Source organism: Anguilla anguilla, chromosome 15 (assembly GCF_013347855.1).
Source record: "Anguilla anguilla isolate fAngAng1 chromosome 15, fAngAng1.pri, whole genome shotgun sequence".
NCBI classification, from domain to species: domain Eukaryota; kingdom Metazoa; phylum Chordata; class Actinopteri; order Anguilliformes; family Anguillidae; genus Anguilla; species Anguilla anguilla.
This window is the reverse complement of record NC_049215.1, coordinates 5,393,921-5,416,278: the sequence shown is the minus strand read 5'-3', so window position 1 is coordinate 5,416,278 and position 22,358 is coordinate 5,393,921. Positions and strand designations below refer to the sequence as shown.

Sequence of the window (22,358 nt, the reverse complement as noted above, 5' to 3'; positions counted from 1 at the left end):
TGTTCTGAACAGCAATTCATTTTTACTTTTGAGTAAATTAAGGAATGTTTCCCCAAAGATGACCTGTCCAGGAAGCATAAGCATGAGGATAAGTTTCAGTTCAGGCATAAGACTCAGAATTTTGGCTCACTACCAGATATTTTTAAAAAATCCAAGGCCTAAGTTTATAATATTACTAAATCACTTCGATCCAAGGTAATGTGTACACTGTAAATTTATCCTTTTAATGGCTTTTATTAATCTCTCCCTCTGCCCCCTTCGCTCTCTCCCTCCATCTCTCTCTCTCGCTTTTCCTCTGCGCAGAGATAGCAATCTAATCAACCGTTAAACAGCCTTCAAGCAGGTACAAAGGGTTCACGCAGGATGGAGTTCGTCTGAACCTTCAGGTGTAATTAGCTATAAAACCCTGCTATTCAGGACATACAAGAGAGAGAAGGAAGACAGGAGACATCATGACAGACTGAGAGAGAGAGAGAGAGAGAGAGAGAGAGAGAGAGAGAGAAAGGAATTCATTGGCCTCATGTTCTGTCCTGTTACTTATTCTGGTATCAGATGCCAATGCATTAAATTCTGAGCGTCCCCACAGATTGCTAGTCAACATTCAGTTTATATTCAGTTCACGTGTTTTTGAGGACTCTCTTAGCTACCAAAGAAATCTCAAATGTAAGTTAGCGCACTATGCATTTAGACAAACACAATTCTCAAACAGAGGAGCTCTACTTCAAGGCGTGCAGCAGCACCTTTCACACTCTGTGTCTCTTCTGTCTGACATTTCTCACAGGAACTAAACTTTCTCAGAGGAAGTTTTGGTTTCTGCTTTAAGTCACAATAAATCTTGTTAAATTATGCAATAAAAAATATTCTCCTTTCTCTTTACTCCGCTCTGCTTGCATGTAAATAAATTACTAGATCAACAGCACTTGAACTACAGAAAAAAGTAAAATGATTTTTTTCACCCTTTACATGATTCCATAAACGGCACTTTCCTGAATAAGGTATCAGGTTTATAGTATCTGGAATAGTCAGAATAGAACCTCATTCTACCTCTTCTTCAGTTGAGTTCAGTTGAGTAATAATTTACACTGGAGTCTGTCTCCCCCTAGTGGTAACACAAGATATTCAGGAGAGCGCACATACACAACAAAGACACTAAGAATGCACAAGGCCAAATAAATGTTTAATTAAAGCACATAACTGGAAATAAAAAAATAATAATTACACACATGAAATATTTCATTATACTGAAGATCCTTTACATCTGACCTTTTGATTTCGTTCAGCTAAATCTCCTCCCGGTAACAACGCTAGCAGCCATGTCATTACATGGTTAGCACTGATTACAGACAATGCATCACAAAGCATTACACGTTACAGTAGGAATATTACACATCAGACAGACGGAGACCTGTTTCGTCCCACAAAGTTGAGTCTCTCTAGAGACATAATGCCCAGATAAAACTATTTTAATAATCTCTAGTACCTCAAATCTCCAGTCTGGAAAATGGCATATCTTTAAAACTCTTCCTAAAAAGGTTATCCCTGCGACCAAGGGGAGACTCCTGATATGAGACTAATTAAAAACTGAAAAACCAAGAGAAATAAACCAGGTAGGTTCCTCCTCAGATAAAAAAAAATCTGTTTATTTTTTTTTTTTAATTTGTCAATCTGTAAAACGTACCAAATGCGTGGGTAACCCACATTCAACACAATGCCATGGGTCTGACTGCGATCAGCTAACCTAAGACTGTCAGAGTGAAGCCAGGCTGCGGCTAACCTGCGACACGCAGCCGAACTGCAACCCGAAACTGAGAGACTCCAAACCCTGGAAGGGGCGGAGGGGAAACGATCGGTATAAGCTTAGTTTCTCTCTGTTGGTCGTGTGAGGGCCAGGACACACACCAAGGAGCTAAATCACTCTTTTTCTCCCCAGAAACTGAGACCTACTAGAGCAATTAAATAATATCCAAGGGTCTTTATTAGAGAGTGTAATTCACTTAATATATTTAAAAGTCCAAAAACGTGCTGACAGACCCATGAGGCCTGTTGGAGGCCATGCGTTCACAGAGCCACGCTTAAAACGAAAACAGGGAAATACCCACGTTCAATAGATCCCAAAAAATGTTTCAATCTGGCAGGTTCTAAAAAATTAAACTCCATTACAGTAAGTATCATGGTGATAGGAGAGGCGTTTCCAGCAGTGGCAGTGACTAATGCATGCTGGGAAGAAGAGAGGGGAGAGGACTTCAGAGGCGGCAGCGTCTTCATAACCGTAAGGCGCCAAAACCGCCAACCAGTTTCGGCTTCACTCCCACTCAACCTACTACCGCCTGCGGCTGCGTCGGTTTGAAGAGGCTGGCAGTGCACTGCGTTCCCTTAGCAACCAGCCCACACTACCACATGCTTCCTTCCATTGCCCCCGGTCCATCCATCTCCTTCATTACTATCGTTTTTTTCAAACAGCGCGTGCTGGCCTTCTCAGTGCTGGGCATTAACCTTCACTCTCTCCCTCGTTAGAGGCCATTAAATGTATATTTACAGAGATTTACCCACAATTCACTGCCATTTCCTCAGCAGACAGTGCAGTGCGGATGTCTTCACGTGGTCCTATAATCAAACGCACAGAAGGACCGTCCTGAGACACCAGCAGGATTACGGTCTGCGTTGCCAGTGCTGGCCCGGCGTTCTGTACCGCAGTTTCCATGGCTACGCGACGAGTCCTGGTGACAGAGCACAGATGGCAGAGGGTACAAGCGCAACAACGTGACTCAAAGTCCAAATATTCGTTTCCTTTTCGGGGGTCTGTTCGATCCGTCGACCTCCTGAGCAGCAAGCAAGTGTGAAATTACCCAGAGTTCCAGAGTCCAGCAACGGTGATTATTCACACTCATCCAACCAAGTTTATAAACGAAAGTAAAGCTCCATTTCCTCCCTTCATTTCTGTGAAAGTACATGCCTTGTTTTTTTGTATCTGTAAGACCAGGAGGATTCTGGACAGCCATGCTACAGAGTGTGGGGGGGGGGGGGGGGAGTGGCGGGGGGAGGGGGTGTGTCCTGCTGATGCGGGGAGAGGAACCAGACGCAGGGTCCCTCTGCAGAACCATCATACCATGTTGGCGCTGGCCGCCGGCTCCAGGGTCTGCAGGTGCCGAACCTGGTCCAGGACCCAGCTGACGTCGGGCCGCTCCTGGGGGTTGGACACCATGGTGGAGCTCAGCAGAGTCTGGAGGCCTTGGGAATACCTGCGACCCCAGAAGGGAGAAGGGGTCAGACAGGGAGGAACTGTCATCACTTCACACAGGCTGAGCAGGGGTTAGCTGGCCCTTACAGGGACAATACTGTTCTGACTCCTTGTCCCAGAGTCAATATGGCCACAGTACACTTTTTCCTTTTTTTTAAAAAAAATTTGGAATCTCCAATCCCACCCCAAATTTGGAATGTCCAATTTCGCAAACTACATGCAAGCGTGCTCACACATGGCCCCTGCTGCCGGTTTGGGAGAGCAAAGACAACCGGACTCTGAATCAAGCGGTGCCAGCCAGCCGCTTCTTTTCGCACCACTGTCACAGGCAGAGTGGGGGCGGAGGAGGACCCAGTCACACACACGAGCAGAGAGCACGGGCACGGGCGCCCAGGCTGGCCAGGGGTCGCACAAGCAATGAATGAACACTGCCGTCCCTGTCCGCTGAATCCCTCCCATTCACCCCTTCCCTGGGCGACGTGAAGCCAACTGTGTGCCGTCCCCTGCAGGGCTTCTGGCCACAGTCAGCGCTGGCACAACAAAAAAGTACAGGATGACCTGAATAATGAGAGTGCACAGGAACCCAATCACACGCACTTCAGCCGCAGTCCGGGCGTCTCCAGGGGAACGCAGCTCTCGGGGTGTTAGGGCTCAGGTATGGGCGTTAGGGCTCAGGTAAGGGCGAAAGGGCTAAGGTAAGGGCGTTAGGGCTCAGGTAAGGGCAGAAGGGCTCAGGTAAGAGCGTTAGGGCTCAGGTATGGGCGTTAGGGCTCAGGTAAGGGCTCAGGGCTCAGGTAAGGGTGTTAGGGCTCAGGTAAGGGCGTTAGGGCTCAGGTAAGGGTGTTAGGGCTCAGGTAAGGGCGGAAGGGCTCAGGTAAGGGCGTTAGGGCTCAGGTAAGGGTGTTAGGGCTCAGGTAAGGGCATTAGGGCTCAGGTAAGGGCAGAAGGGCTCAGGTAAGGGCGTTAGGGCTCGGGTAAGGGCGGAAGGGCTCAGGTAAGGGCAGAAGCGCTCAGGTAAGGGCATTAGGGCTCAGGTAAGGGTGTTAGGGCTCAGGTATGGGCGTTAGGGCTCGGGTAAGGGCGTTAGGGCTCGGGTAAGGGCGTTAGGGCTCAGGTAAGGGCGTTAGGGCTCGGGTAAGGGCATTAGGGCTCAGGTAAGGGCATTAGGGCTCAGGTAAGGGCGTTAGGGCTCAGGTAAGGGTGTTAGGGCTCAGGTAAGGGCAGAAGGGCTCAGGTAAGGGGTTAGGGCTCAGGTAAGGGTGTTAGGGCTCAGGTAAGGGCAGAAGGGCTCAGGGCTCAGGTAAGGGCGTTAGGGCTCAGGTAAGGGCTCAGGTAAGAGCGTTAGGGCTCAGGTAAGGGCGTTAGGGCTCTGGTAAGGGCAGAAGGGCTCAGGTAAGGGTGTTAGGGCTCGGGTATGGGCGTTAGGGCTCAATTAAGAGCGTTAGGGCTCAGGTAAGGGCTCAGGTAAGAGCGTTAGGGCTCAGGTAAGAGCGTTAGGGCTCTGGTAAGGGCAGAAGGGCTCAGGTAAGGGTGTTAGGGCTCGGGTATGGGCGTTAGGGCTCAATTAAGAGCGTTAGGGCTCAGAGGGGCTCACCTGCAGGGCTGGGGTATGCTGATGGGGCTCAGGTAAGGGCTCAGGGCTCAGGTATGGGCATTAGGGCTCATGTAAGGGCGTTAGGGCTCAGGTAAGGGTGTTAGGGCTCAGGTAAGGGCGTTAGGGCTCAATTAAGAGCGTTAGGGCTCAGGTAAGGGCAGAAGAGCTCAGGTATGGGCGTTAGGGCTCAGGGAAGGGCTCAGGGCTCAGGTAAGGGCGTTAGGGCTCAGGTATGGGCGTTAGGGCTCAGGTATGGGCATTAGGGCTCAGGTATGGGCGTTAGGGCTCAAGTAAGGGCTCAGGGCTCAGGTATGGGCGTTAGGGCTCAGGTAAGGGCGTTAGGGCTCAGGTAAGGGCGTTAGGGCTCAGGTAAGGGCTCAGGGCTCAGGTAAGGGCGTTAGGGCTCAGGTAAGGGTGTTAGGGCTCAGGTAAGGGCGTTAGGGCTCAGGTAAGGGTGTTAGGGCTCAGGTATGGGCGTTAGGGCTCAGGTAAGGGCGTTAGGGCTCAGGTATGGGCATTAGGGCTCAGGTAAGGGCGTTAGGGCTCAGGTAAGGGCTCAGGGCTCGGGTAAGGGTGTTAGGGCTCAGGTAAGGGTGTTAGGGCTCAGGTATGGGCGTTAGGGCTCAGGTAAGGGCGTTAGGGCTCAGGTAAGGGCGTTAGGGCTCAGGTAAGGGCTCAGGTAAGAGCGTTAGGGCTCAGGTAAGGGTGTTAGGGCTCAGGTAAGGGTGTTAGGGCTCAGGTAAGGGCGTTAGGGCTCAGGTAAGGGTGTTAGGGCTCAGGTAAGGGTGTTAGGGCTCAGGTAAGGGTGTTAGGGCTCAGGTAAGGGCGGAAGGGCTCAGGTACGGGTGTTAGGGCTCAGGTAAGGGTGTTAGGGCTCAGGTAAGGGTGTTAGGGCTCAGGTAAGGGTGTTAGGGCTCAGGTATGGGCGTTAGGGCTCAGGTAAGGGTGTTAGGGCTCAGGTATGGGCGTTAGGGCTCAGGTAAGGGCGTTAGGGCTCAGGTATGGGCATTAGGGCTCAGGTAAGGGCGTTAGGGCTCAGGTAAGGGCTCAGGGCTCGGGTAAGGGTGTTAGGGCTCAGGTAAGGGTGTTAGGGCTCAGGTATGGGCGTTAGGGCTCAGGTAAGGGCGTTAGGGCTCAGGTAAGGGCATTAGGGCTCAGGTAAGGGCTCAGGTAAGAGCGTTAGGGCTCAGGTAAGGGCGTTAGGGTTCAGGTAAGAGCGTTAGGGCTCAGGTAAGGGTGTTAGGGCTCAGGTAAGGGCTCAGGTAAGAGCGTTAGGGCTCAGGTATGGGCGTTAGGGCTCAGGTAAGGGTGTTAGGGCTCGGGTAAGGGCGGAAGGGCTCAGGTAAGAGCGTTAGGGCTCAGGTAAGGGTGTTAGGGCTCAGGTAAGGGCTCAGGTAAGAGCGTTAGGGCTCAGGTATGGGCGTTAGGGCTCAGGTAAGGGCGTTAGGGCTCAGGTAAGGGCGTTAGGGCTCAGAGGGGCTCACCTGCAGGGCTGGGGTATGCTGACGGGGCTCAGGTAAGGGCTCAGGGCTCAGGTAAGAGCGTTAGGGCTCAGGTAAGGGCTCAGGGCTCAGGTAAGGGTGTTAGGGCTCAGAGGGGCTCACCTGCAGGGCTGGGGTATGCTGACGGGGCTCAGGTAAGGGCTCAGGGCTCAGGTAAGAGCGTTAGGGCTCAGGTAAGGGCGTTAGGGCTCAGGTAAGGGCGTTAGGGCTCAGGTAAGGGCGTTAGGGCTCAGAGGGGCTCACCTGCAGGGCTGGGGTATGCTGACGGGGTTCTGCACAGCCAGAGCCACGCTGTCGCCCTTCTGGAACACCAGGTCAAACGGCCCCTCCAGCATCATCATGCAGTACAGCACGCACCCCAGAGACTGCAGGAGCACAGGCAGAGCACAGGCTGAGCACAGTCAGACACAGGCGAACCGCAGGCGCACAGGCGCACGCTCTCCCCTACCCGCCCCCGCCCCGCCCCGCCCCGCCCCGGAACCACGGCTCTCTGTACCCAGATGTCCGTGCGCTCGTCGATGATGCAGTGGCTCTCCACGCTGAAAAGCTCGGGAGCTCGATAGGAGATGGTGCATCTCTGAGCCGCCCAGTCCTAGGACACAGAGAGAGGGAAAAGGGGAAGAAACGTGTGAGAATTACTGCCACCTGCGCGCTCGGTGCATTCCCCCCTTTGTAAGGACACAACCAGAGTGAGATTGGTAGATTGGTGGAACATCTTATTGTGGGGATCTTAGACCATTTGTCCCCAAGACTCAATACATAGTATTTGACCATAATGTAATAAAATAAATTGTAATGAAGCCCAAAACGTAATAAAAATCCGATAATGTAATATCCAAAGCTCTGTATCCCTAAGCTCTGTTTGTCTGCCTCTCACCCTCTCTCGCCCTCTCCTTCAGTCTCTTAAATACATAGAAGAGGAAGTGTTAATCTGATTTTTCATCCCCTTTCCCCAATCATTTAAGCTGAATTAAAAACAATAATTAAATAATTAAAGCAGAAATAATAATTCAAAAAAAAAAAAAAAACTTTTTAGGAATTATAATTATTAATTGCAAAACAAGAAACATTCCCTAAACAATTGTATTAGAATTAAAAAATGTAATTTTTTTCCATTTTGTGGGTATAAAAACTGCTGGTTAACTTGTGATGTTTTACTTTATTCACCGTTTCTTGAGGGCTAATCATTTGGCGCTCGCAGTAAGTCAGTACGCTGTGTGTGTGTAAGTCGGCACGCGCAGTGTGTGTGCAGTACAGTCGTGCTCTGCGCGGTCGGCTCACCTGCACGGTCATGGCCTCGCGCGAGCCGCGCACCTCGATGCGCGCGCGGTTCATGGAGCCCAGGTCCATCAGCAGGGCGCGGTCGTCCTCCTCCAGGAGAACGTTAGTGGGCTTCAGGTCCCTGCAGAGGGGAGACACGCCTCCCATCAATACAGCTCAGGTACACTCACAATCAACTGTGTTACTGTCAAACTGCATTACACGCACACACAACGGTTACACTCACAATCAGCTGTGTTACTGTCAAACTGCATTACACGCACACACAACGGTTACACTCACAATCAGCTGTGTTACTGCTGCTACTGTCAAACTGCATTACATGCACACACAACCGTTACACTCACAATCAACTGCGTTACTGTCAAACTGCATTACATGCACACACAACCGTTACACTCACAATCAACTGTGTTACTGTCAAAATGCATTACATGCACACACAACCGTTACACTCACAATCAACTGTGTTACTGTCAAACTGCATTACACGCACACACAACCGTTACACTCACAATCAGCTGTGTTACTGTCAAACTGCATTACACGCACACACAACCGTTACACTCACAATCAACTGTGTTACTGTCAAACTGCATTACATGCACACACAACCGTTACACTCACAATCAACTGTGTTACTGTCAAACTGCATTACATGCACACACAACCGTTACACTCACAATCAACTGTGTTACTGTCAAACTGCATTACACGCACACACAACCGTTACACTCACAATCAGCTGTGTTACTGTCAAACTGCATTACACGCACACACAACCGTTACACTCACAATCAGCTGTGTTACTGTCAAACTGCATTACACGCACACACAACCGTTACACTCACAATCAGCTGTGTTACTGTCAAACTGCATTACACGCACACACAACCGTTACACTCACAATCAGCTGTGTTACTGTCAAACTGCATTACACGGACACACAACCGTTACACTCATAATTAACTGTGTTACTGCTGTGGCACTCACTGCATTACACTCATAATCAACTGTGTTACTGCTGTGGCACTGCATTACACTCATAATCAACTGTGTTACTGCTGTGGCACTGCATTACACTCATAATCAACTGTGTTACTGCTGTGGCACTGCATTACACTCATAATCAACTGTGTTACTGTCAAACTGCATTACACTCATAATCAACTGTGTTACTGCTGTTACTGTCAAACTGCATTACACTCATAATCAACTGTGTTACTGCTGTTACTGTCAAACTGCATTACACTCATAATCAACTGTGTTACTGCTGTGGCACTCACTGCATTACACTCATAATCAACAGTGTTACTGCTGTGGCACTCACTGCATTACACTCACAATCAACTGTGTTACTGCTGTGGCACTCACTGCATTACACTCACAATCAACTGTGTTACTGCTGTGGCACTCACTGCATTACACTCACAATCAACTGTGTTACTGCTGCTACTGTCAAACTGCATTACATGCACACACAACCGTTACACTCATAATCAACTGTGTTACTGCTGTGGCACTCACTGCATTACACTCACAATCAACTGTGTTACTGCTGTGGCACTCACTGCATTACACTCATAATCAACTGTGTTACTGCTGTGGCACTCACTGCATTATACTCATAATCAACTGTGTTACTGCTGTGGCACTCACTGCATTATACTCATAATCAACTGTGTTACTGCTGTGGCACTCACTGCATTATACTCATAATCAACTGTGTTACTGCTGTGGCACTCACTGCATTACACTCACAATCAACTGTGTTACTGCTGTGGCACTCACTGCATTACACTCACAATCAACTGTGTTACTGCTGTGCCACTCACTGCATTACACTCACAATCAACTGTGTTACTGCTGTGGCACTCACTGCATTACACTCACAATCAACTGTGTTACTGCTGTGGCACTCACTGCATTACACTCACAATCAACTGTGTTACTGCTGTGGCAGTTACAGTCAAACTGCAACAGTAAGGAAGGTTTTCTGAAAACAACGTGCAAGGATTGTGAAGCGTGATTCTGAAGGCAGTTTCTGAGCCGCTCACAGGAACCCGCTGGGGGGCCCCGCGTAGTAGAATGCTTCTGGCGTAGCGGACATGCCGCGACCAGCACACTTCAGTACCGCTACACGTACGCCCCGCTTCAGGTGTCATTCCAGCCTTACACTCGACCTTGAGTAAACCTCTGTTCCACTCTCACGCAGCACACGCTACTGTACCTGCCTGTACCTGTGTGTGTAGCCTGTGGGGAGACCGTACCTGTGTGTAGCCTGTGGGGAGACTGTACCTGTGCGCGTAGCCTGTGGGGAGACCGTACCTGTGCGTAGCCTGTGGGGAGACTGTACCTGTGTGTAGCCTATGGGGAGACCGTACCTGTGTGTAGCCTGTGGGGAGACCGTACCTGTGCGTAGCCTGTGGGGAGGCCGTACCTGTGTGTAGCCTGTGGGGAGACCGTACCTGTGTGTAGCCTGTGGGGAGACCGTACCTGTGCGTGTAGCCTGTGGGGAGACCGTACCTGTGCGTAGCCTGTGGGGAGACCGTACCTGTGCGTAGCCTGTGGGGAGACCGTACCTGTGCGTAGCCTGTGGGGAGACCGTACCTGTGTGTGTAGCCTGTGGGGAGACCGTACCTGTGCGTAGCCTGTGGGGATACCGTACCTGTGTGTAGCCTGTGGGGAGACCGTACCTGTGCGTAGCCTGTGGGGAGACCGTACCTGTGTGTGTAGCCTGTGGGGAGACAGTACCTGTGCGTAGCCTGTGGGGATACCGTACCTGTGCGCGTAGCCTGTGGGGAGACCGTACCTGTGCGCGTAGCCTGTGGGGAGACCGTACCTGTGTGTAGCCTGTGGGGAGACCGTACCTGTGCGTAGCCTGTGGGGAGACCGTACCTGTGTGTAGCCTGTGGGGAGACCGTACCTGTGTAGCCTGTGGGGAGACCGTACCTGTGTGTGTAGCCTGTGGGGAGACCGTACCTGTGCGCGTAGCCTGTGGGGAGACCATACCTGTGTGTAGTCTGTGGGGAGACCGTACCTGTGTGTAGTCTGTGGGGAGACCGTACCTGTGCGCGTAGCCTGTGGGGAGACCGTACCTGTGTAGCCTGTGGGGAGACCGTACCTGTGTGTGTAGCCTGTGGGGAGACCGTACCTGTGTGTAGCCTGTGGGGAGACCGTACCTGTGTGTGTAGCCTGTGGGGAGACCGTACCTGTGTGTAGCCTGTGGGGAGACCGTACCTGTGCGCGTAGCCTGTGGGGAGATCGTACCTGTGCGCGTAGCCTGTGGGGAGACCGTACCTGTGCGTGTAGCCTGTGGGGAGACCGTACCTGTGCGCGTAGCCTGTGGGGAGACCGTACCTGTGCGCGTAGCCTGTGGGGAGACCGTACCTGCGTGTAGCCTGTGGGGAGACCGTACCTGCGTGTAGCCTGTGGGGAGACCGTACCTGTGCGCGTAGCCTGTGGGGAGACCGTACCTGCGTGTAGCCTGTGGGGAGACCGTACCTGTGCGTAGCCTGTGGGGAGACCGTACCTGTGCGCGTAGCCTGTGGGGAGACCGTACCTGTGCGTGTAGCCTGTGGGGAGACCGTACCTGTGCGTAGCCTGTGGGGAGACCGTACCTGTGCGCGTAGCCTGTGGGGAGACCGTACCTGTGTGTAGCCTGTGGGGAGACCGTACCTGTGCGTGTAGCCTGTGGGGAGACCGTACCTGTGCGTGTAGCCTGTGGGGAGACCGTACCTGTGTGTAGCCTGTGGGGAGACCGTACCTGTGTGTGTAGCCTGTGGGGAGACCGTACCTGTGTGTGTAGCCTGTGGGGAGACCATACCTGTGCGTAGCCTGTGGGGAGACCGTACCTGTGTGTGTAGCCTGTGGGGAGACCATACCTGTGCGTAGCCTGTGGGGAGACCGTACCTGTGCGTGTAGCCTGTGGGGAGACCGTACCTGTGTGTGTAGCCTGTGGGGAGACTGTACCTGTGTGTGTAGCCTGTGGGGAGACCGTACCTGTGCGCGTAGCCTGTGGGGAGACCGTACCTGTGCGCGTAGCCTGTGGGGAGACCGTACCTGTGTGTAGCCTGTGGGGAGACCGTACCTGTGCGCGTAGCCTGTGGGGAGATCGTACCTGTGCGCGTAGCCTGTGGGGAGACCGTACCTGTGCGCGTAGCCCTTGTCATGAATGGCCTTCAGTCCCGCACAGATTCCATGGAGGATGTGCAGAACGCGAGACTCCGGCATGAAGCTGTTCTTGTCCCTCAGCTTCTCCAGCACAGACCAGAGGCTGCCTCTCTGCGTGACATTATTATGTATCATTATAATAATTCACATTCGGCAGACAAACCTTATCCGGAGCAACTCACACAGCCTGCAGGTTTTAGTTTGTTTGTTTTTTTAATACAGTCCATTGATACAGCCGGACATTTTCAGGGGATCCAATGAGGCGAAATGACTTACTCGAGGGACCAACAGCCATGCTCCAACTAGAAACAGAGCCTGCCACCTCGGATTTACAATCCCAGTACCCTAACCATTGTAATACACTTCCACCCAATTATTATTATTATTATGATGATGATGATGATGATGATGATGATGATGATGATGACTCACGCTGATGAAGGGCAGCAGCAGGCAGGCCTCGCTCTTCCCGCCGCGCTCCAGGAAGGCGTGGCCGGCGAGCGGCAGGACGTTGGGGTGGCTGAACAGGCGGTGCATCTCCACCTCGGTCTGCGCCTCCTGCCGCGCCTCCCGGTCGTGGCACAGGATCCTCTTCAGGGCGTAGAATCGCCCGTCCTGCGCCCCTTCCACCAGGTCCACATAGCTGAAGCCCCTGCAGGCACGGTCAAAATGAGCACGACCCAGAAAAGCAGGAGGCTCCAGCACACGCTGTTCCACATAAATGCATGATTCCCTACACCAGCGGTAACCGACCCTGTTCCTGGAGATCCACCATCCTGTTGGTTTTAATTTCAACCCTAAGGTGGCACAACTGATTCTACCAATTAGCAGCTCAGCAAGATCTCTAGCTGTTGAATGATGTTGAATGAGGTGCGCTTTGTTAGGACTGGAGAGAAAACCTACAGGACAGTGGATCTCTAGGAACAGGGTTGGCTACCACTGCACTACACAAAGACACACAGCACCAGTACAGTACACCAAACAGGGGGACAGCAGTTACCCTTCGTCCAGTTTCTGGATGAAGTAGTATCTCTTGTTTTCGATGGTGATGGCGCTCCGTGAGCACACGCACAAGGCCTGGCCCATGGTCACATCCCTCACTCACCCGCAGAGAGAGAGAGGCACAGGGAGGGCTGCTGGGAAACGCAGTGCAGAGGAGGCAGTACGGTTAAGCACAGGGACCGATGTCACAGACCTCAGATCAGACTCAGAGAGCTTTGTCCAAGCTGAGAAGAGACATTCACAGGCCTGAAATCAACCTGCTGGAGTTTTACTCTGGCTGATGAGGAACAGTAACAAAAATATGACACCAGTCCACTAAAAAAAGTGCCCCTCATCTTTAACAAAAACTGTAGCCTACCAGGTTAATAATGTAATCAGACAATCAGCAAAGAACAAAATTATAATTATAATAACTATAAGTAGACTTTTTCTCTTTTTGCACAATCAAAACGCCCATTTTCCAAACAGCAAAGTGATATGGACTAGTAGACTACTGCTGTTGCGTATGAATTTACATGCAATGTACAGCTGTTTAAATGGATAATAAACGATGTAGCTAGCAAGCTCAATCAAACAGGACAAATGCCATGGTGCATGCACAGTGAGCTTTCTTGTTTTCTATCGAAGAAGTATAATTTACCAATCTAATTAGCGTACAATCAACAAATGCCATTTGAAATGAGACAAGACGCCCACATCTCGTTACCATGTGATCCACAGAAAACAAGAAAGAACACCGGTTACGTAACGGAACCTTCTGTGTCACAAGCACTATCAGGCACCCGGTTACTTTTAATTATTCATTGATACCAACAGCAACGTTTGCGCTTCTTTGTTTGCTTTGTAAATAACTGTTGTAGCTCGCCAGTGTTGCTCTTAGCATCCTACAAGTACACTAAAACAATGTACAGAACGACAGCGTCCTCCTAAAGATAATACTGATAAAAAATTAATGGCAAACGTGGCACAGACTAGTTGGTTTAAAATATGCTATGCAATCAGCGAACTCGCATGATTTTGTCTTCAGTAACCACATTCGGAATGCAGCCAAAAGAATGTTCCAGCGTCACCACGAACTAATCTTAATGATCTACGCGGTTTCTCTTATACAATTCTGTTTTCTTTTTGAGAACAGTTTACCTTTCTTTTTAATTTCACGGTCCGAATTTCACTCTTCTTGACCAGCTCCTGCTCCCTCTTCGGTTTCAGACAATACTTCCGTATACACAGAAAACGTCATTGTGACGTAAAATGACTCTTCACTTCCTCTTGCCTTCACTGACCTGTTTTCAGCACTGATATGTACTGGTTTTCAGCCTCACGCAAAAGTTCCTGGTTGGTGTTTCAGTTTGGTCATCTGTGATAATTTACCTTGATTACATGTGTCCTCTACAAATACTTTTTGTATCTACCGTTGAAAAACGCGTACATTATAACAATACATACTAGGTATACCGATTCATATTGTCTTGAAAAGATGAGCAGTCCATTTAATGGTTTAAACTGGGTCTGTCTGATTAAAATAAACTCAGGTGCTAATTTCTATGTAGGCCAAAAAGTAGGCGTTTTATCTTGAAGGATGATGGGACGGTTTCTTCATCCCATTGTAAGTTGAAAAATGTGCTGCAGTTGTAGGTGTAGACAGGCAGCTTACCCGAAGCGACATACTGGCTATTTTTGTCACAGAACTTACTTTTAATGTAACAATCTTTTGTCTGTTTTTTTTATTTTTATTTTATTGTGCAAATATCTGGAGTGTGTGCAAACATTGAATAACTGAGTAAAATTGTTTTGAGTGAAAGAATGTTTTTTTTTTTTACTTTGAAATACATGGATATAGATTTTATGTGATTCAAACATAAAACATTTAAGCCAGGCACATTACAACAGCCAGGCACCTGTGCCAACGATACATGAAATTGTCATGCTCATGTGCATCATTTACTTATCGTTGAATGATTTTTCATTTTTTCCAGCTGAATTCACAAGCAAAGTGATAGACTCAGTTGCTCTCTTGACTCACGACGTCTGCTTAATAATAAAGTTAGCAAGTTCAAATTTTTTGTTATACAAATAAAACTGGCTACATTTTTTCATCATGAATGTCCGTGCGTATCTACGAATTCCGTGAATCTGGAAACTTGTTTGCAGTTTGCATTTGAATTGTAATGTAAAACAGGGAGGCATCAGCCAATATGGCCAGACAAATATCAGTAAATGAGCCCCAATATTTCCATATCGAGATGACTAAAGCCTGCTCTAGTTTAACCCCCCTACCATACCCACAGTGGTATGACTACAGCTAATATGCAGGTAAGTATTGCAGCACAAATTAAGATAACCATTGACTGCATTTATATAGCACATATGCAGATAAACAGACTGCAGTGTTTGAGCACAAATACAGTTAAGCACTAATAGTAATGAGTAGGAGAATGTGATGCCTGACATTATTTAAGTAATAACAACAGGAGGTTGTGAGGCGTTGCTGTGAATGCAATAAATAACAAAGAAATGGTTGGAATTTTCTTTATTGAGCAAAGAACCTTGGATTTGGTATCCAAGGTTTTCAACGTAGACTTGGAAATGACAATTTGTGTACAGCACGAGAGCTCTGGGAATGCAAAGAAAAAGACACAGCGGTCAAAGAAAGTGCCTTAGATTATGGCCGTTAATTTTCCACTTGATCACTTGCATCTAGGCCATTTTGATGTGGCTTTTGGAAGACCCAGCAAGCCTTCTCTTGCTCCGGCTTCCCCTGCCGTTCTCCTCCTAGTACTCTTCTCCCTCTTCATCTTCCTCATATGAGTCGATCCCCACCTCTTCATAGTCCTTCTCCAGGGCTGCCATGTCTTCTCGAGCTTCAGAGAACTCTCCCTCCTCCATGCCCTCCCCCACATACCAGTGAACAAAGGCACGCTTGGCGTACATCAGGTCAAACTTGTGGTCGAGACGGGCCCAGGCCTCGGCGATGGCGGTGGTGTTGCTCAGCATGCACACGGCCCTCTGCACCTTGGCCAGGTCTCCTCCAGGCACCACAGTGGGGGGCTGGTAGTTGATGCCCACCTTGAAGCCTGTGGGACACCAGTCCACAAACTGGATGCTGCGCTTGGTCTTGATTGTGGCGATGGCGGAGTTGACGTCTTTTGGCACCACGTCACCGCGATACAGCAGGCAGCAGGCCATGTACTTGCCGTGACGAGGGTCGCATTTCACCATCTGGTTGGCTGGCTCAAAGCAGGAGTTGGTGATTTCTGCCACAGACAGCTGCTCATGGTAGGCCCTCTCTGCAGAGATGACTGGGGCGTAGGTTGCCAGGGGGAAGTGGATACGGGGATAGGGCACCAAGTTGGTCTGGAACTCTGTCAGGTCCACATTCAGGGCCCCATCAAAGCGCAGGGAGGCAGTGATGGAAGACACAATCTGGCTGATGAGCCTGTTGAGGTTGGTGTAAGAGGGACGCTCAATATCGAGGTTTCTACGGCAGATGTCATAGATGGCCTCATTGTCCACCATGAAAGCGCAGTCGGAGTGCTCCAGGGTGGTGTGGGTGGTCAGGATGGAGTTGTAGGGCTCCACCACAGCTGTGGACACCTGGGGAGCTGGGTAGACCGCAAACTCCAGCTTGGACTTCTTGCCGTAGTCGACAGAGAGACGCTCCATCAGCAGGGAGGTGAACCCTGAGCCAGTGCCCCCACCGAAGCTGTGGAACACCAGGAACCCCTGGAGCCCGGTGCACTGGTCTGCCTATAGAAAACATAATACAAACACGTGAGATAGCCGTACCTGCTACATCATATATACACAGAGCTGACATTTCAAATCCTCTCTAATTCACCTCATTTCCAGCCTGCTGGAATAGAGGGGGGATAATTGGGAAATGTGTGTCGTGTATTCAAACATACAACAAGATTTTTTGTGTGTTACAATGGCCTGTGAAATCTTCTTACAACATGCATGTCCATGAAAATGCTTGCTAATTGCTTGCATGATTTTCATTTCTTAATTTTTTTTTTTTTTTTTTTTTTTTTTTACCAGTTTGCGGATCCGGTCCAGAACTGAATCGATGATTTCCTTGCCGATGGTGTAGTGCCCCCGGGCGTAGTTATTGGCAGCGTCCTCCTTGCCAGAGATGAGCTGCTCTGGGTGGAACAGCTGGCGGTAGGTACCTGTGCGCACCTCGTCTGGAATAGCAAAATTCAGTTTTCATTATTTGCATTTTTAAAAACACACGCTTCAAAGAACCAGTCTAAAAATGAGGAAAGCTGAAGGTATTTCATATTTAAAATCTAGGGTCACCAGAGCTACAAACCTGGCAAATGACTAAGCTGTGATCTTCTCAACTTTTTTGCTCAAATAGTAGAGAAAATGGCCCCAGCCAATACTCTCTGTCTTACTCTCCACAAATCAGAGTTACAAGTGGAAAACCCTGTGACCCAGGTCCCTTACACGCTTCAAAGGACTGATAGTGGCCTCGATTTATAAGTAGCCTCTAGGACCCCCTTGGCAGCCCTCAGTATTGCTTGGACAGACCACAAACTTGCCCTAATATACCCTGGCAGTTGTCACAGACGTACCGATGACAGTGGGCTCCAGGTCCACAAAGATGGCCCGGGGGACATATTTGCCGGCCCCCGTGTCACTGAAGAAGGTGGTAAAGGAATCGTCTCCTCCTCTGGACGTCTTGTCACTGGGCATCTGTCCATCCGGTTGGATGCCATGCTCCAAACAATACAACTCCCAGCAGGCATTGCCCATCTGGACACCTGCCTGGCCGACGTGGACGGAGATGCACTCACGCTGTTGAGAGCAAAATGGATAATTGTATTAGTTTGGTCGACAAAAGTAACCGATGGCCAGTTCATTTCCACTCCAAAGTAAGGCTGCAGTATCCTGGTCTGTGCTGTGACAGCCTGCCTCCAGCAGGTGGAGCAGTCTCCATAAGCAGAGGCGAACAGTGAGCACATACAGACTGCAGCTACTGACAGGGTATACACTCAGCGGCCACTTTATTAGGTACATTATGTATGTAAAGCAGGCAGACATGCAGTCAAACATTAGAATGGGCAAGATCTGTGATCTAAGCGACTTTGACCACGGTATGTTTGTTGGTGCCAAACGTGGTGCCTCCAGCATCTCAAAAAGAGCCCCATTCCTTATATTTACACACACTAAATTAAAAAACAATCAGGGAGCGGCAGTTCTGTGGACAAAAATACCTTGTTAATGACAGTGGTCAGGGGAGAATGGGCTAACACCAAGCTAACATAAAGGCCACAACAGCCTGAATAACATGCAGTTTACAGGGGTGTGCAGAAGGGCATCTCTAAACGCACATCATGCTGAACCTTGAAGCAGATGGTCCGCAGCAGCAGAAGGCCATGCTGGGTTCCACTCCTGTCAGCTAAGAATAGGAAGATGAGGCTACAGTGGGTACATGATCAGCAAAGCTGGACGACTAAAGATGGAAAAATGTTGCCTAGTCTGATGAATCTTGAGTTCTGACGCAACATGCAGATGGCAGCGTCAGAATTGGGCATAAGTAGCATGAATCCAAGAATCTATCCTACCTTGGGTCAATGGTGCAGGCTGGTGTTTGTGGTGTAATGGTGTGGGGAATGTTGGCACAGATTAGGCCCCTTAATATCGAATAAACATAACTTGACTGCCATAGCATACTTGAGATTTGTTGCTGACCAAGCGCTTCCCTTTATGGTCACAGTCTGCCCATTTTCGAATGGATACTACCAGCTGGATTATGCACCATGTCACAAAGCACACATCATCTCAAGCTGGTTCCAAAACATGACAAGGATTTAAATTTACGCCAATTGCCTGCACAGTCCCCAGATCTGAATCCAATTGACTAACTTTGGCATGACGTGAAACAGGAGGTTTGCAGCATGAATGTTTGACCAAAAAAACTGTAGGAACTGCATGATGCTATCACGTCAGCACGGACCAATATTGCAAAGGACTGTTTCCAAAACCTGGAGGCTACTCTGGATGGACATGGGGGTCTAGGGGGCTATAGATAGTTGTACATAATGAAGTGGCCACTGCAGTATATAGCAGTGACAGTGCAGAACAGGAGGAGACACAAGCCGCTTTGCTCAAAATGACTGCCTTCCGTCTCTCAGAGGGACAGAGAGATGATGAAGCAGAGGTGGGGCGAATGAAAAGGAGGAGCCACGCCCTCAGACAGAACGTCAAACAGGTAGCTGCAGAAAGAAGGGGCGCGGAGAGCCTGCAGGGCAGAGCCAAACATTCCAGTTTAACAGGGGTGGACATTCCAGCTTCAGAAAGTGGAGGTCCTCCCCAGTATTTTGTTCCAATCACCTGGAGTTGGTTATTAGCACAATTCTTCAGCCAAGAGGTAGTAGTGAACTAAATAGTGAAATCTGTTGGCTGAGTTCATGGATGGAAGAAACACATGGCAGGACTTTTACTGTCTGACCCCTGGACTTCCCACATCTGCAGTTTTAGCTGTGAATCTGAACTCACCAAGCTCGGCCAATCAGAATGTATGCCATTTGGAATGGTAAATGGTAAATGGACTGCATTTATATAGCGCTTTTATCCAAAGCGCTTTACAACTGATGCCTCTCATTCGCCAGAGCAGTTAGGGGTTAGGCGTCTTGCTCAAGGACACTTCGACACTCCCAGGGCGGGGTTTGAACCGGCAACCCTCCGACTGCCAGACAATCGGTCTTACCTCCTGAGCTATGAAGCGCCTTGCAAACTAAAACAGCATTGAGAGCAGGAGCGGAGGATCCAGGCTGACATCACTGAGGCTCTCTGACGCCAAATCATCAGTGGGGGTGCGAGAGGGGGAGCCTGGTTTCAGGTCGTCGGAGAGCCCCACAGCTCAGCCAGGATCGTCCAGCGCCTACAAACACAGCGCTGTACCAATGTTTTATGAATGGGTATTCAGCAGCACCCTAAAATCATGACATGATTCCTGAAGCAAATGGTTTAGGGGCCCCCTGCAGTAGAGCAGGAGTGTGAGCTGAAAAAAGCCCCCTCCTCTAGGGAGGCAGCCTACTTCTGCCTGTGCAGACAGTGATCCATAGCTAAGGCCTCCTCCCAAATGGGGGATTTTTAATGAATCCTCTAGTGGGGACCAGGATGCTATTTTTACACTGTCCCATCAGCTGCCCCTGTTGTTCGCTGCCTGCTGGGAAGGGGCTGGGGAAAGGGTGGGGGTGGGGGTGGGGGGCATTATGCGGGGAGGTGTGACTGCCTAGTTTGGGCACACGGGCCAGGTCAGCAGAATGCTATTTTGGGAGAATATGCCGTCCCATTGAAATGTGTGCGTACCGGCCACACCCCGGACAAAACCGAGAACAACAAAAATAACAACGCTTTTATTTTGACAGAAATGCGTCACTTCCAGTCATGCCAGAGTAAGAATAATGAACAGGAGTGATAGAAACATGCTCACAGGGGATTAAGCAATACCCCTGGCGCCACGCACGGGGCGGGTTCTCTCTCACAGAGCCACGGTGTCTGGGCCCTGCTAATGGTTACCAGCCCTGCCAGCCCCAGGGGCCGGAGCGCAGGGGCGGGGTCGGGCTGTGAAGCAGGGGCCCAGCCCCACCTGCGCTTCCTGTTCTGCCCACACAGGCTACAGCACCAAAAAACAGGGGAACCCAGTGTGCTACAGAGGTCTGTAAACCTGGACCGAACCGCAGGGGGTCAACGCCAGTCAGGCATTCACAGCCTCTCGTCATCTCCTGGCAAATGGCTCCCAGGCGGGGGGGGGGCTGAGGCTGCCGAATCTAACACAGACCTTCTCAACATGGCGCGTTGGCCGAAGCAGCGAAAAAAAAAAAAAAGACTGGGCTTTTATCATCAGGGCTAAAGACGTCAGTACAGCAAGCTGAGCCGAGTCTGACTGAACCCTTCATACATATCGATGAATCCCACTGAACTGCCACACGGGGTCATTATACATCAACACTAAATACACGACAGATATTATATTTAAAATGTAATAATCAAATAAAACCAAACAACAGTCTTGTATCAATTATATAATGTATATGAACTAATTCTTCTCAGAATTAGCCAAATGCCCCAAAATTATAATGCCTGGAGGGAAACCTTGGCTTTCATGGCAGCTTCTATTTAACCTGGAAATTCATAAAACACACACCGGGAAGACCATGATATTACAGCTCAAATAAGGAAGAACAAATAATCAAAAAATTGCACTGTTGTATTTCCTGGCGCGCAATTAGTGATGTGCTTCCATTCCTTTGATATCCTAAAAATTCTATCCAGTTTAACGGTCCCCAAGCCTGACAATGACTCATCTTTTCTTGCAACGATATCAATGATTGAGATTTTATTTGTGCAGTTATAATGCACCGCTTCACGAGCACCGATGTTTTAAAAAGATACTACTTTCTACATTCATTGCTTTCTGTGAATGAGGATAGGCGTCTGATTTCTTATCCAGGCACATAATTTAGTGATCGCATATTATGAATAATAATAATCTTTATCATCCCCAAGATAATTATTTGGATTGTATTACTTGGTTTCAGTTTATAGTAGCCATAATTATATTGTTAGGTTTTTCTGCGTGTAGTAGTCTGGACTGTGCATGCCAATGCAGAAGCTAGTCTCGATACAACATCCACTACATACTATCAAGCCTACGGCACCTGCTATCGTCCACATTGTTAAAATACTGTTCTTTTAGAAATTACTGGCAACATTTAAAGCTGTTAATACGGGAATAGGCTAAGATGCGATAACAAAATGGATACGCCGCCTCCGCTGCGTGTTTGAATGACAGTGAGAATCTTCTGGTGACAACTCTGCTGCATTGCACCCGATTGCGACTAGCCATTCTCCGGGGGCATGTTAAGCGAATATTGTTTTTATTTAATCAACCGAGTCTTGGTCAGTTAATCTCTTACTTTAAAGGAGTATTCAATTTAAACGAATAAGAATTCCGGATAATCGCGTTGTGCTGTCTGGGCAGAGGTAAATTCTCTCTGCAACCATTTCCCGCACTTCCAGGTGCGCAGTTTGAAAAAGATTTGGTATCCCTATTCCCAGATTTTTATCGGTGTTGATTTTCGAAAACAAGCATGCATCAAAAATAGGTAAAAATAGGTTTTCAATTAGGCTAACATAAATGACAAATTGTATTGCATAACATAAACGTTTAGCTATTTGTATGTTCTGAGATAAGTATACTAAATGCAAAATAACTTACCATTTTGTTTCGGAATTGGTCTGTCTTCTAAAGCATAAACGATTACAGTAATATAAAACACCTCACTGCGCACCCTCAATGTGGTCTCCGTGAGCTGGTCGAACCAGGATTTTGGCAGCAAGGGATTATATACTGTGCCCCCCCCAGAAACGGGAGTGGCGCTGCTGCCACTCCCACGCGCGCATTTCGCAAAAATATTCTACTGTCTAAGGTGAGCTGTCGTTGATTATGGGTAGAACATGAGCGTTATGTCCTACTCATAACCAGAGTGACGTCATCATTTCAAACGGTGTATGTAATCGGTTCAAATGTTTTGTTAATGAGTGAAACCATATA

General features: G+C 49.0%; 2 protein-coding genes across 3 annotated transcripts; both read right to left on the bottom strand.

Moving 5' to 3' along the window:
• Window positions 1-1,158: 1,158 nt before the first annotated feature.
• stk16 (serine/threonine kinase 16) lies at window positions 1,159-15,176 on the bottom strand. Of its 2 annotated transcripts, none has more exons than XM_035393060.1 (8): window positions 13,931-15,176; window positions 12,789-12,924; window positions 12,221-12,440; window positions 11,766-11,899; window positions 7,616-7,736; window positions 6,831-6,926; window positions 6,578-6,699; window positions 1,159-3,239 (listed from the first exon to the last, which is right to left on the bottom strand). In XM_035393060.1, exons 2-8 carry the CDS (start codon window positions 12,872-12,874, stop codon window positions 3,101-3,103), a joined length of 918 nt encoding a protein of 305 aa, XP_035248951.1. In that variant the 5' UTR covers window positions 12,875-12,924; window positions 13,931-15,176; the 3' UTR covers window positions 1,159-3,100. The 2 variants fall into 2 exon arrangements, with proteins under 2 accessions (XP_035248951.1, XP_035248952.1); XM_035393061.1 differs by having other exon boundaries at window positions 12,789-12,921.
• A 129-nt stretch (window positions 15,177-15,305) lies between these two features.
• Window positions 15,306-22,179, bottom strand: LOC118213848 (tubulin alpha chain-like). The gene is made up of 4 exons (XM_035393053.1): window positions 22,023-22,179; window positions 17,368-17,590; window positions 16,826-16,974; window positions 15,306-16,537 (listed from the first exon to the last, which is right to left on the bottom strand). The coding sequence occupies exons 1-4, from the start codon at window positions 22,023-22,025 to the stop codon at window positions 15,563-15,565; spliced, it is 1,350 nt and encodes a 449-aa protein (XP_035248944.1). The 5' UTR covers window positions 22,026-22,179; the 3' UTR covers window positions 15,306-15,562.
• Between the last annotated feature and the right edge of the window lie 179 nt (window positions 22,180-22,358).